The sequence below is a fragment of the Quercus suber genome, unplaced genomic scaffold, assembly GCF_002906115.3.
Source record: "Quercus suber isolate HL8 unplaced genomic scaffold, Cork oak 2.0 scaffold_603, whole genome shotgun sequence".
NCBI lineage: Eukaryota > Viridiplantae > Streptophyta > Magnoliopsida > Fagales > Fagaceae > Quercus > Quercus suber.
The window spans coordinates 316,937-330,381 of NW_027070047.1; the positions used below are offsets into that span (position 1 = coordinate 316,937).

General features: G+C 32.5%; 2 protein-coding genes across 4 annotated transcripts; both read right to left on the reverse strand.

Annotated features, from left to right (window-relative positions):
* Window positions 1-3,983: 3,983 nt before the first annotated feature.
* LOC136063979 (calcium/calmodulin-regulated receptor-like kinase 1) lies at window positions 3,984-10,299 on the reverse strand. Its single transcript, XM_065765055.1, has 8 exons — window positions 10,285-10,299; window positions 9,770-9,984; window positions 9,116-9,269; window positions 8,681-8,807; window positions 5,882-5,967; window positions 5,693-5,764; window positions 5,276-5,479; window positions 3,984-4,792 (listed from the first exon to the last, which is right to left on the reverse strand). The coding sequence occupies exons 1-8, from the start codon at window positions 10,297-10,299 to the stop codon at window positions 4,457-4,459; spliced, it is 1,209 nt and encodes a 402-aa protein (XP_065621127.1). The 3' UTR covers window positions 3,984-4,456.
* LOC136063975 (calcium/calmodulin-regulated receptor-like kinase 1) lies at window positions 6,931-10,633 on the reverse strand. 3 transcript variants are annotated; one of them, XM_065765048.1, is made up of 3 exons: window positions 10,285-10,633; window positions 7,625-7,992; window positions 6,931-7,120 (listed from the first exon to the last, which is right to left on the reverse strand). In XM_065765048.1, exons 2-3 carry the CDS (start codon window positions 7,936-7,938, stop codon window positions 6,946-6,948), a joined length of 489 nt encoding a protein of 162 aa, XP_065621120.1. In that variant the 5' UTR covers window positions 7,939-7,992; window positions 10,285-10,633; the 3' UTR covers window positions 6,931-6,945. The 3 variants fall into 3 exon arrangements, with proteins under 3 accessions (XP_065621120.1, XP_065621121.1, XP_065621122.1); XM_065765049.1 differs by lacking the exon at window positions 10,285-10,633 and adding an exon at window positions 10,018-10,150; XM_065765050.1 differs by lacking the exon at window positions 10,285-10,633 and adding an exon at window positions 8,408-8,558.
* Window positions 10,634-13,445: the final 2,812 nt, after the last annotated feature.

Here is a 13,445-nt window from a genome sequence, read left to right on the forward strand (position 1 = left end):
ATTTGCCACGTGTCATTTGGCCCACAATACAAAGATAAATTTCATATTCAAAATTTATGGATAATTATCTTTATTAAAATAAATAAGTAAAATAAAGATAAATTTTCTATTGAAAATTGATGGATAATTATCTTTATTAAAATAAATAAATTAAATAGAGATAATTATTTATCTTTATTGATTATTATCTTTATAAAAACTAGTATGTAACTCCGTGCTACCGCACGAGATTGGTTAATTATAATGATGCTAATGGTAAATTTTTTTTTTTTTTTGGTTTATCACATGGATGATAGAATTAAATCAAACAATGAAAAATATATATTGCATTTTATTATTTAAGTAATGCTATTGGTTTTTTTTTTTTTTTTTTTTTTTTTTTTATTTTTGCTTTATCATACATAGGATAGCATTAGATAAAACAATGAATAAAAAAAAAAGAGAATATTGCATTTTATTATTTAAGTGATGCTATAGTGAAGAAAAAAGAGAATATTGCATTTTATTATATAAAATATATAAAGGGACATTAAAAAATAAAAACTGATCATTGACCTTGGAATTTTCTTTGAGGCGCCAATAAAGCGCTAATGTATGAGAGTGTGAAGCAAGGAATAGTGGGATTGAACATTGTGTTTGAACCCGACCTTACTCTGAGAAATCCGTAAAGAGGAGGAGAGGTAGTGTGTGGATCTAGTTGGTAGAGGTTGAGAGAGAAAGAGACATGAGATGACGATATGGAATTAGGAGGAGATAATGTTTTACTTTTATAGTCTTTCTCGTTGGACTCCTTGGTTCTAGTTGTGGAATTAGAAGAGTTCCAGACTCTATTGAGATCACTCATAAAAGTGTGCAGGTGAGATGTTCTTACTTAGGGCAATGAGTATTATCATTGTGGTTTTCTTGGCTTCCGTGTTAAATGTTAATGCATCATTTATTTAGGCACAAAAATTAGAAAATTTAGATAAGATACATGACACAAAATTGGAGTCCAATTTATAATCTATATAAAAGTGTGCAGGTAAGATGTTCTTGCTTAGGTTAATGAGCATTATCATTGTGGTTTTCTTGGCTTCCGTGTTAAATGTTAATGCATCATTTATTTGGGCACAAAAATTAGAAAATTTAGATAAGATACATGGCACAAAATTGGAGTCTAATTTATAATCTCCATAAAAGTGTACAGGTAAGATGTTCTTGCTTAGGTTAATGAGCATTATCATTGTAGTTTTCTTGACTTCCGTGTTAAATGTTAATGTATCATTTATTTGAGCACAAAAATTAGAAAATTTAGATAAGATACATGACACAAAATTAGAGTCAAATTTATAATCTAATTAGATTTTTTTTTGAGTTTTGGTTAGGATAAGTGGCGCAAAATTAAGAATCCAATTGAAATCTAATTGGATTTTCTCTCTGCTTCACCTATTATTATATATATAGATATGACCTTTATCAAAATAGATAAATAGAGATAATTATCTTTAAGAAAAATTTGGGCCAATCAGAGTCTACTGCATCTTTTCAAGTATATTAATTCAAAGTGGAGTTTATCCTCTAAAACCACTATAAATATAGGACATCCCTATTGTAGGGACTCAGTTTAGAAAGGTTCCCCAACAATACATTTTTAGAGAGTGGACCGAAGGTTTAGGCCCTAACAGACTAGCAACGGAATACAAATCACTCTTTTTTCCTTGAAGGGGAGTGAGCCCAGTTTACAACTGAGGGTAGCTCCTCGGCACTCGTCCAAGGAGGCCCCTCTCCCTGAAACTAACACTACCTCTAAGTTCTTCTATGTCATTCCCTTGAATGATCCCAAAAAGGGTCCCCCCTAATTGCTTCGCTTGCCTTTCTTATATCGTTCTTTTTCTCCTATCTTCTCTTTCCTTCTGTTGATCATCCATTGGCCTCCGCTCTGACCTTCCGTCCCATCAGAGGTCTTGTCCGTACTCAAGTGACTCACCATGATCGATGTTGCCCTGTCAAGGGGTTACATCCCCATTAATGTGGCTAGGGGGGTTAGGTGAGTGCATTCAATGTGGAGGTGACAGCTCACCTAAGGCTTGCTCCTTTGCCATGCTCCCGTCGCCGACGTGTGACACTTGGCCCTCTCCTCCTCGGATATTCAAGGAGTCCTTTGGTGGGGTGGTCCTCGTGTTCTTCTGAGGTCTCGGACGCCCGAGGACAGGGTCATCCTCGGATATGCTCCCCGGGGGTTGATCTTCGCGCTTTTATCCTCGGACTCATCATGCATCCTCGGCGTGGGCCATTTGGGCCTGGCTTGGAGTTGGCCGAGGCTACCCGATTTTCTGGCCCCACACCTATCATTTTCAAGACCAAATTTTCAAAAAGTCAAAGTTCTGGAGAAATTCTGCATCTAAAGCACTGAAGAATTTCAACCTAAAATCAAAAAATCTTCAAAGAACTTGAAGAACAATCGAAGGACTTGAAGCATTTGCAGAACAACAAATCTGTAACAAGCTCAAAGCTAGAGATTTGTTGTGAAGACCGTTCAATTCATCTTCCAACCAATGCCAAGAGGATTTCCTGTTTGAGTCAAGACCGCAAAGAAGATAGAATCAGAAGAGTGTTCTTTTGTGAAAGAATCAAAATAGAGATTGTACTCACTAATTGATTAATACAAAAATAAATTTGTGGCACCTTTTTCAATTTGTTTAATTTTTTGCAATTGAGAAATTTTGTGTTTACAACCCAATACATATGCACAGGTACAATTAAAAACAATAGCAATTTCATAATTCAAATTATACATTTTCTTAAGAAGATGTCCAAATTATACATGGTATTAGCTTACACCTTTTTTTAAATAATACATTTCTAAAATATGTAATGGTTTCTCATATATTATATATTATATTATATGTGTGTATATATATATATATAATTTTGAATTTAATTAAATTTATACTTTTTGGTTTTTGAACTCAATAATTCACTTGTTACAAAAATTTAAAAAAAAAAAAAATAGATGCACGCAAAATTGGACTCCAATTGAAATCCAATTAATTGGATTTGGACTCTTTGATTTTTACACTCAATAATTCACTTGGTATAAAAATTAAAAATTAGATGAAACACATGGCGCAAAATTGAGAATCAAATTGAAATTTAATTAGGTTTTCCCTAAACTTTGGCTTTTAATATATATATTATATATATGTGTGTGTGTGTGTGTAGATTATTATCTAATCAACTCACCTAGTAAAGTCTCGTGTCGACAAATAAGAGATTTAGAGTTTAATTTCTACTTGCACCAAAAAACAATTGGTCTCTTAACCTAATTAGTAAGAGTAATCATAGAACAAAAACTATAGGCATGAAATACCATCATATTTATAAATTAAAAAAAAAATGCTATCTTAATATCTCCCTAAATTTTAAAATCTAATAAATAACAAATTTGCACGCTTGAAAAGCATGATTATATATTAAACAAGTTTGATTTAAAAAAAAAATACATGTTTCATTAAAAAAAAAAAGGTAGTACATATATTAAATTTAAATTAATACATAAAGAAAATGAGTTTGCAATTTTTTAAAATTTTTTTTATTAAATTTAACACTATAATATAAAATGATTATGGTATTAAATTATTGCAATTAATATTTAGAAATGTTACTTTTTATTAACAAAAGATGATCTTACAATATTATAGAGGAGCAATTTTTTTTTTTTTTTGGAGAGAGTTTCAATTTTTTTTTTTTTTTAAATTCCTTTTTTGAGAGAGTTTCAATATTTAAAAAAAAAAAAAAAATTCCTTGTCTAAAGTCCTTATAATGTTTACACCTAAAAAAGAAGTCCTTATAATGAAAACACATCCAAATGAGTATTAGCTTATTAAAAAGGTTTGTTGTTTTAAAGAGGTTATCAGTTATTACACTGAAACCTTAGGAGGGGGTAATACTAGAGACAATCATGATAATGATTGGGTTGACAGAAAGCCAATACCACTCCAAAATAAAATAGGGGTAAGGAGCTATTTTCCTTCATTTTCATTTCTTAAGTATGAATTTACAAACATAAAGATGTGTTGTGTCATATTAGCGAACATAGAGAGAGATGAGAGAGAGAGAGAGGGGGGGGGGGGGGAGGTGGGGTAGCAAAAGCTAGGAAGCACAGACAGACATGAGTACCTATAACATGACACAGACAATTTTTGAAAAAATAACATGACACAGCAAGGTACAATACTGGTAAGACACCAGTATGGCACCCCAAATGAAGTGTCCTTGCTTCCTAAGGAAAAGACAACTATCAACTATGTTGCATAAAATTCATGAGACACTGATCTGAATCCTAAGTCACTCGAGAGTAAATCAGAACTACAACAGATCTGCTAGCCTTTGAACTCCTTTTAGACTGGATATACAGCAAAAAGCAAAACCAAGAAACCAAGGAACAAAACAAATTAACAAATGGAAAAACCATCATCTATAGTTCATAGGTGTCAACTGCGCTATCCATAGATTCCTCTCTTCGGTGTTCAGAGATTGGAGACCTGGTTTCTAGTTGGTCAACATCAATGGAGACTTCATCTGCTGTGGCAGATAAGGAATTTTTGTGATGTTTCCTATTGTGTCTCAACTTAACGATCCTCGAAAGCACTTGCACAACATCCCTCATGGAAGGTCGTTTTCTTGGGGCTCGATTGATGCATTTGTATGCAAGAGTTGCCACTTCGTTGAGTTCTTGCACATCAAATTTCCCTTCCAGGTGGGAATCCACAATTTCCTCCCATCCAACTTTTCCCTCAATATTCATTGCTGCCTATTCATCAAACAAGAAAATGCATTAAAATAGCAAGCATATATGACTGCGACCAGGTCAGCACTTCTGCAACACAAGCCAACAATAAGCCTTTTTCTTTGAGTAACTAAAATTTTCCCTTTGGGATTGGATAAAACAATTGTGACCTTTGGCCTTAACTGCAAAGCTTGTCTTCAGCCATTCTTTAACATTCGGTGCATTTTCACTTATTCTAGTATTTTATTATATAATAAAAACAATGGAGGAATCATAAATATCATTCAAAACTTCAAGGTAATGACCCTTGCACTTCCAGTATCACACTTTTTTTTCTAAGTAAAATAACTATATTAAACATAGGAGGAAGCTCAAATACGGATTGTATTAAAACTACTCAAAAAGAATTACAATCTACTTCCAGTACTACATTCCTATATTGCTTTATTTGCATTAGTACCCACACACACACACACACGTAGAGAGAGAGAGAGAGAAAGAGCTTACGAGCTCAACATATTCCATGAGACCCTGTTGAGGATTTCTGCCAGCAATAAGTTCAAAGAGCAACACTCCAAAACTGTAAACATCACTTTTCTTAGTGAAAGCCTTTGTGGATATATACTCGGGATCAAGATACCCAAAAGTACCCCGTATATTAACTGCGTGTTTGTCCACCATCTCTTCTCTTGAAAGCCCAAAATCAGCAACCTGCTTGATCCAGCACAAAAAGCTACAACAATGTAAGAGGTGGGCTAACCAATTATTAGTAATAGACTTTTATCTTCGGAAAAGTTTTATTTCAAACGATCCAAAACTCAGGAATGTCTATCAAGGGCTTAAATATAAAGGTCCTCTTCAAATAGCAAAATAATTACACTCTTTTGAGGTAAAGATAATCAACAATCATGAAAAGAGACATACCCTGGCTCTCATGGACTGATCCAACAGAATATTGGAAGATTTAATATCACGGTGTATTACAGGAGGAACTGCCTGAAGTGATAATATAGGTAATAACAAATAAGCACCTTAAATAAATCATATACATGTACAGGTGTTCACACAAAAGACAGATATCCATCATTTAATAGACATAAGATGTATAATTACCCCATCATGAAGATACTCCAAACCCCTTGCAATATCTAAAGATATATGAACTCTTAAATCCCAGTTCAATGCTTCATGTTTTTCACCTGCGTTAAGAAGAAAATTATGATGTTTATTACTTAATATATGAATAAAAAAATAAAATGCACAGAGTTATTCTAGCACAAGGTTAGTTCAATGCACCAATACATTATGAAAGAATGACTCAAGTCGCTGGAACGAATAAAAAAAAAAAAAGGTCAACGAAGATTGATAAAAAGAAAAGATCTACAAACAAATTCATTCATTTAAAGGCAGGAGACCAAACAAATATTTTCTTTAATAAAAAATTATATGCATATGAAAGATATTATATCAAATCTAAGATATATGAACTCTTAAATCCCAGTTCAATGCTTCATGTTTTCACCTGCGTTAAGAAGAAAATTATGATGTTTATTACTTAATATATGAATAAAAAATAAAATGCACAGAGTTATTCTAGCACAAGGTTAGTTCAATGCACCAATACATTATGAAAGAATGACTCAAGTCGCTGGAACGAATAAAAAAAAAAAAATCAACGAGACTCAAAAAATTTCAGTCATGCCAGAGACATACAAATCATGCATTGTAGAAACTCATATAGTTTGAGTTATATCTTAAGATGATAGGCATTACTGTACAAAAGAAGCCAAGCTGCCTTTATCTATAGATCGTATAAAAGCATATGCTGGCCTTTTTCTGCACAATTAACCAAATTCACAAGATTCCGGTGATGCAACCTTCCCAATACACAGAAGAGATCATGAAGGGGGGTTAAAACTGATGAAACTGTTTTAAGAACAGAAAAATATTACATAAAGAAATCAGTTACATGTCAATGAATGGCAACCAAGACACATTCAAACTGGTGGTTGTTTACACAAAGGCAAAAGGAGTAGTTTTTTCTTGAAGGATGGTTTAAAGCTCTCATACATGTTTATAAGCAGCTAATTTCTAGGAGGATTTTGTTTATTAGTTTTCCCACCAAATTTATTTTGTAGACAAATATATGCTATTGGGTACATGAAATATAAAAAATATCATCCATTAATCATCACTACCTCTGTCTGGAACTCTTTCTCCCCTTGTTTAGAATCAGTTGCAAGCACTTTAACAGCAACTGTCTCACCACTTGACATCTGAGCTCTGTAAACAGGACCAAATGCACCTTGTCCTATTAAAGTTGTGAAATTACGGGTTGCTTTCTGCAGATCCCTGCATGAAAACCATTAAGCCAAAATTAATTAAAAAGGGGGTAAAAGGAAAGCTCAAAGAAACCTAGGTGTATAATCGTTGGAATGATGTAAAATGAAAACCTAGCCACCAAAACACAAAAGGAGCACATCTCAAAATGACAAATCTAATAATCGTTGGAATGGTGTAACATGGGTTATACTCATGAAAAATTCCAACCAATTCTCTCGATTGTTGACAGATTATCATATTTTTTTTTTTTTAAAGATTCTAATACTGGAAAGACATGATAGGTCTCCACTGAGCATAGTCAACATTTTCACAAATTGTATAAAATTGCACCTTTTCAAGGGCACCCAAAAAAGAAAAAAATTTAAAAGATAATATGAGGCCAAAATGCCACTTCTATATATACAATTGATCATTGTTAAAAATCTTCAGACATATATAGACATGATAATGATATGAAACTATTTCATCCAAAACCATGGTGTATAGGTGCAGAAAGTGCAAAGGAAAGCATACTTATAAGGATACTCAAGTATTCCAGATGCTGAGACCACATTGCTCCTCCTGAATCCCTCAAGCCATAAGGACCTGCCATTACGTCCAGACTTCACAGGAGATTCCGGACCAATGGTTGAGTCAGATAATATAGTACAAGAATCAGCACCATTTGTACGGATAGGGATAGCTGCTGCTCTCCTCGAACTGCTATTCCCTATCTGCGAGCGCTTCCTATGGTACCTAATACAAAACAGTGCAAAAATAGCCAAAACCACTCCAATCACCACGCCTATGGAAATCCCAATAATCAACCCCGATGACTCCCCTTTCATCTCCTCTTCTGTTCTTCAATACTCCCTATTCAATTGTCCAATCCTTCGACCAACCTGCATATTGGCCCAACAATGTTTCAACAAAACAAAGTCGAAAAAGAAAACTAAACCACTAGAAATCCTATCCTACTACTCAATCCATGAAGCTAAAAACTAAGAAGTCAACTTATAGATCAATTGTTCAATATTCATAGCCACCCAAGAAGTCAAATAGAGATTTCAACAACAAACTCACAGAAATATGCCAAAAGAACATTCTATTAAAACAACCCAGAAAAAGTCTTAATGCACAATTCAACACAAGCGCACAATGACAACAACGTAGAAGACCCAATTGAGATTTCAGATTAGATTATAATACAACTATCTTTCCAATTAGTTTCAATTTGACTTTGTTACCATATAAACTTTTAAATAAAAAAAGGGTATTAATCAATTAGCAATATTAGACTTGTACGACATAAACTACCTCATTTCTGCTCTGAATTTATTAAATTTGGTTAGAACGAGAAACCCCATCTGGCACCAATAGATATTTGACTAAACTATCTATATGATGCTCAATCTTTCTAAGTAAAAATTTAAATATAGAGCAGAGGATCAAGATCACTACATAGAAAAATGGTTAAACAATTAAATATACAATTANCCAAAAAATTCAGTCATGCCAGAGACATACAAATCATGCATTTGTAGAAACTCAATATAGTTGAGTTATATCATTAAGATGATAGGCGCTTACTGTACAAATGAGAAGCCAAGCTGCCTTTATTCATATAGACGTATAAAAGCATATGCTGGCCTTTTTCTGCACAATATCCAACCAAATTCACAAGATTCCGGTGATGCAACCTTCCCAATAACATAACCTGAGAATGATTAGAAGGGGGGTTAAAACTGATGAAACTGTTTTAAGAACAGAAAAATATTACATAAAGAAATCAGTTACATGTCAATGAATGGCAACCAAGACACATTCAAACTGGTGGTTGTTTACACAAAGGCAAAAGGAGTAGTTTTTTCTTGAAGGATGGTTTAAAGCTCTCATACATGTTTATAAGCAGCTAATTTCTAGGAGGATTTTGTTATTAGTTTTCCCACCAAATTTATTTTGTAGACAAATATATGCTTTGGGTACATGAAATATAAAAAAACATCATCCATTAATCATCACTACCTCTGTCTGGAACTCTTTCTCCCCTTGTTTAGAATCAGTTGCAAGCACTTTAACAGCAACTGTCTCACCACTTGACATCTGAGCTCTGTAAACAGGACCAAATGCACCTTGTCCTATTAAAGTTGTGAAATTACGGGTTGCTTTCTGCAGATCCCTGCATGAAAACCATTAAGCCAAAATTAATTAAAAAGGGGTAAAAGGAAAGCTCAAAGAAACCTAGGTGTATAATGTTGGAATGTGTAAAATGAAAACCTAGCCACCAAAACACAAAAGGAGCACATCTCAAAATGACAAATCTAATAATCGTTGGAATGGTGTAACATGGGTTATACTCATGAAAAATTCCAACCAATTCTCTCGATTGTTGACAGATTATCATATTTTTTTTTTTTTAAAGATTCTAATACTGGAAAGACATGATAGGTCTCACTGAGCATAGTCAACATTTTCACAAATTGTATAAAATTGCACCTTTTCAAGGGCACCCAAAAAAGAAAAAAATTTAAAAGATAATATGAGGCCAAAATGCCACTTCTATATATACAATTGATCATTGTTAAAAATCTTCAGACATATATAGACATGATAATGATATGAAACTATTTCATCCAAAACCATGGTGTATAGGTGCAGAAAGTGCAAAGGAAAGCATACTTATAAGGATACTCAAGTATTCCAGATGCTGAGACCACATTGCTCCTCCTGAATCCCTCAAGCCATAAGGACCTGCCATTACGTCCAGACTTCACAGGAGATTCCGGACCAATGGTTGAGTCAGATAATATAGTACAAGAATCAGCACCATTTGTACGGATAGGGATAGCTGCTGCTCTCCTCGAACTGCTATTCCCTATCTGCGAGCGCTTCGCCTAACATGGTTAAACAATTAAATATACAATTACTTCGTAAAAATAGACAAGCATTTGATCAAGCTCATGAACACTTTCTTTTTTTTCCTCAGCAACCAAACAGAGCTCAAGAAAAACCAAACAATCAATGAATCAAGAAAAAAAAAAGTTTTTTGATTTGACCCCAGAAACCAAAAACCAAAAACCAAAAGCAAAGAGAAATTGCAAAAGAAAACAAAAAGGAAATAAAAACATGTTTGGAAAAACAGTGTAAAACAGTAACTGCATTGACAGAAGGGACAGTGATTATTTCCACGTTACCTCTTGAATCGACATCGGTTGAGGCAGTTACTACATGTTTTCTGAAAGTGATTTTTCAGTGACTTTTGTTGTTTTAAGAGAAAGAAAGGAATATGTGTTTGTTTGAATAGAGAAGAGAAGAGAAGAAAAGAGAGAACCAGATACGAACTTCTTTATTTATTTATTATTTTTTGTATGTTTGGAAGCAAGAACAAAATGGAAACACTACTGCTAATGCAAGTACTTTGAGAAAAACAAAAAAAGGCAAGTTGTTGTGAGAAATTGATTTTAATAAAGGAAAAGTGTTTCCAAGAAATGAATGAAAAAGCAGAGTGTGAAGTGGGTTTTTACTTCCCTGCGTTTCAAAATTCCGTGAGTCGCCGTTGGCTGTAATGAAAAATAAAACGCGCCTCGAGGTGGGTTTCTTTTGGTGTTCCCAAAATGACCTCGATTTATGAAATATGACCAAAATGCCCCGATGAAATGGGGGGATTTTGGGGATTTTTTCAATTTCTTTTGTGTCTATTAGACTATTAGTCTACTTTTACTACGAGTATAAATTCTATTTTTGACTCATTTTTATAATTTTGTGATGTTAATTTTTTTTAAAAAAATGTTAGGTTAATAGATTTTTTTAAGACAGTAGTTAATAAACCATATTAGAAAAATTTTAACACCATTTTTAAAGAAAAATATAAAAAAAGTTAGAAAAATTAAATGCTTTATCATTTTTCTAGCTAGCTTAATTGTTATGGTTCAATTCTCATCTATACTAAAAACGAATTTTGTGTTTTGATCTGAAGATAAAAAGAGTAATCATCAGAATAGGTTGAAACTCTATAAATAATAAAATAAAATAAAAACAATGCTCATAGAGCATTTTAGCTTTTTTTTTTAAAATAGTCCATTAACAAATGTTCTAATAGCATTCATTAACTAGACTTATTAATAATTACATACTCATTTTTAAATATGAATATTAAAAATAGTAATAATTTATGTAAAAATAATTAACAATCCATTACAATATCCATATAGAATTATTGTAAAAATTGGTATAGAATTAATTATGGTCCCAAAATAACGAGGGCGAGCGTAATTTTTGCTTTTTGGATTGGGACAGGGGGCACTTTTAGCTGGGTAACTATGAAAGTGGTTGGGTTATTCATTGATGCACTGTACACTATGCACTACGTGGTTCAGAAACTACGAAAATGTATATGGTGATTGCCCCATCAAAAAATAAAAAAAGAAAAAAAGAAAAAGAAAAAGTATATGGTGATTGGATGAGGTACCATCATGTTATTAGTATTTACTATTTACCAACCTTTTCCTAGGAGTAGGAATAGCACATGGGGAAATAATAATTATTTGTGTACTTTCATTATGTTAGGTCTTTTAGGGTTTTTTTTTTTTTTTTTTCCTAAAATTAATTAAGTTGAAATTTGAGACCTCTATATATTCCCCAACAAGTGATTAAACAAAATTGAGACCACAAAAATGAGAAACACACCGCTAAAGAGAAAATAGACTACATCTTTCTATTTTTCTTTTTGAAAATGACTTGTCATAAGTCCATTAGAAATATGTTTTACTTATAGTCCGTTTCAATTGAGGGAGAGGAATGGAAGTAGAGTAGAATTAGCTCAAAATTAATCTATTTTCAATTAACTCTACTCCACTCTTCCCACTTACCCTCCATTCCTTCTCAATCCAAATAGGCCCTTAATTTCCTTTGTAATATGGGGTTTTGATGGTTTTTGTCATATACTTTTAGGGATTAGGACTATTGAAAAATCATTAGCATACACCTTTGATGTGATGATCACTCCACAAGTATGTGTTTGTGGGGTGTAGGGGGTAAGAGTTGGGGTTCAAGTCTCTAAGAAAGAGTTTCACACACGTACACACTTAGATTAGCCCAGAATAAAATTTATATCTTATATAATAAAAAAAAAAGGACTATTGAAGAATCTTTTTCATTATGTTATGTTTGAAAATAAAACGACTTGTAGTTTATTAATGTCTACTTGTTCTTATAATTATTTCATTTCTTGTAATTACACTTTATAAAATTTAATTACTTTATTTATTTATTCTATTTATAATTAAATAAAAATAGAATTTCAATAATATTTAATCTCACAAAGTAACTTGTCCTAAGTCCCATTGGGATTCTGTTTTACTTAATTTCCTCTGTAATATTGGGTTTTGACAGTATTTGTCATACACTTTTGGGAACTAGGACTATTGAAGAATCTTTTTCAGCATGCTATGTTTGCAAATAAAATGATTATAGTTTATTAATGTCTATTTCTTCTTATATTTATTTCCTTTCTTGTAATTACTATTTACAAAATTTAATTATTTTATTTCTTTATCAAATTTATTTATTCTATATATAATAAATTAAAAATAGAATTTCAATAATATTTAATCTCACAAAGTAATATGAAATTATGATAAATTAGGTAACAGCCAACCAATTATGTAGAACAAAAAAGGGTATATTGTCTGAATGTGCCGTACAATCCTAAGTGACTATCATTAGGTATTTGCAAGGAACTTTCCAAGGCATGAAAACTAGGTCTAAAATACAAGAAAAGTTGAGATGATCATGAAGAGGTCGTATTCTAGCTCATAAGTCATAACATTAAAAGGTGATTCCCAAAACTAAACCTTATTCTACGAATAATAATAAGTCATTGAGATGATGACTTCTTCGAGGTGTACAATGACACCCTTTTTTGAGAGTTACCTCACTCCTACTGCTGTAACATTCTTGATGTTAGGATCGTAGTTTCTTAAGCTGCATAGAATATTTTGACCTATAGTTCCTAACGTAAGTTTCACTCATATATATATATATATATATTTTGATGGGTGATAAAAGTCTTTTAATATGAGAGCTTAATTAGTAGGAATAGCAATTATTTGGACAATCATGAATCTTGTACATGCTCATGAATGTATGGAATTGGAGTAAGCTTATATTATATTATGCTGTGCTCACCACAATAGCGACAGAAGAAATTGTTCAGATGACAAATGCAGTGGTTGTTGATGTTGGCGGTTAATAGGTACGAAAAAAATTTGAGAGTGGTAGTGAGCAATTGTCAAAATGGTAAACACATCTAATCTGACTTTTCTTCTTACTTTTTTCGTAAGAAACACACCTAATC

Bases quoted from the DNA above. Each gene is read 5' to 3' on its own strand.
- LOC136063979 (XM_065765055.1), bottom strand. The intron at 9,270-9,769 runs GTATGCTTTCCT...GTTTTCATGCAG, and splicing joins ATACTTGAGTATCCTTATAA to GGATCTGCAGAAAGCAACCC. The intron at 5,968-8,680 runs GTAAGCGCCTAT...TTCTTAACGCAG, and splicing joins CTTGGCTTCTCATTTGTACA to GTGAAAAACATGAAGCATTG.
- LOC136063975 (XM_065765048.1), bottom strand. From the start codon at position 7,938: ATGAAAGGGGAGTCATCGGGGTTGATTATTGGGATTTCCATAGGCGTG. The intron at 7,121-7,624 runs GTATGCTTTCCT...GTTTTCATGCAG, and splicing joins ATACTTGAGTATCCTTATAA to GGATCTGCAGAAAGCAACCC.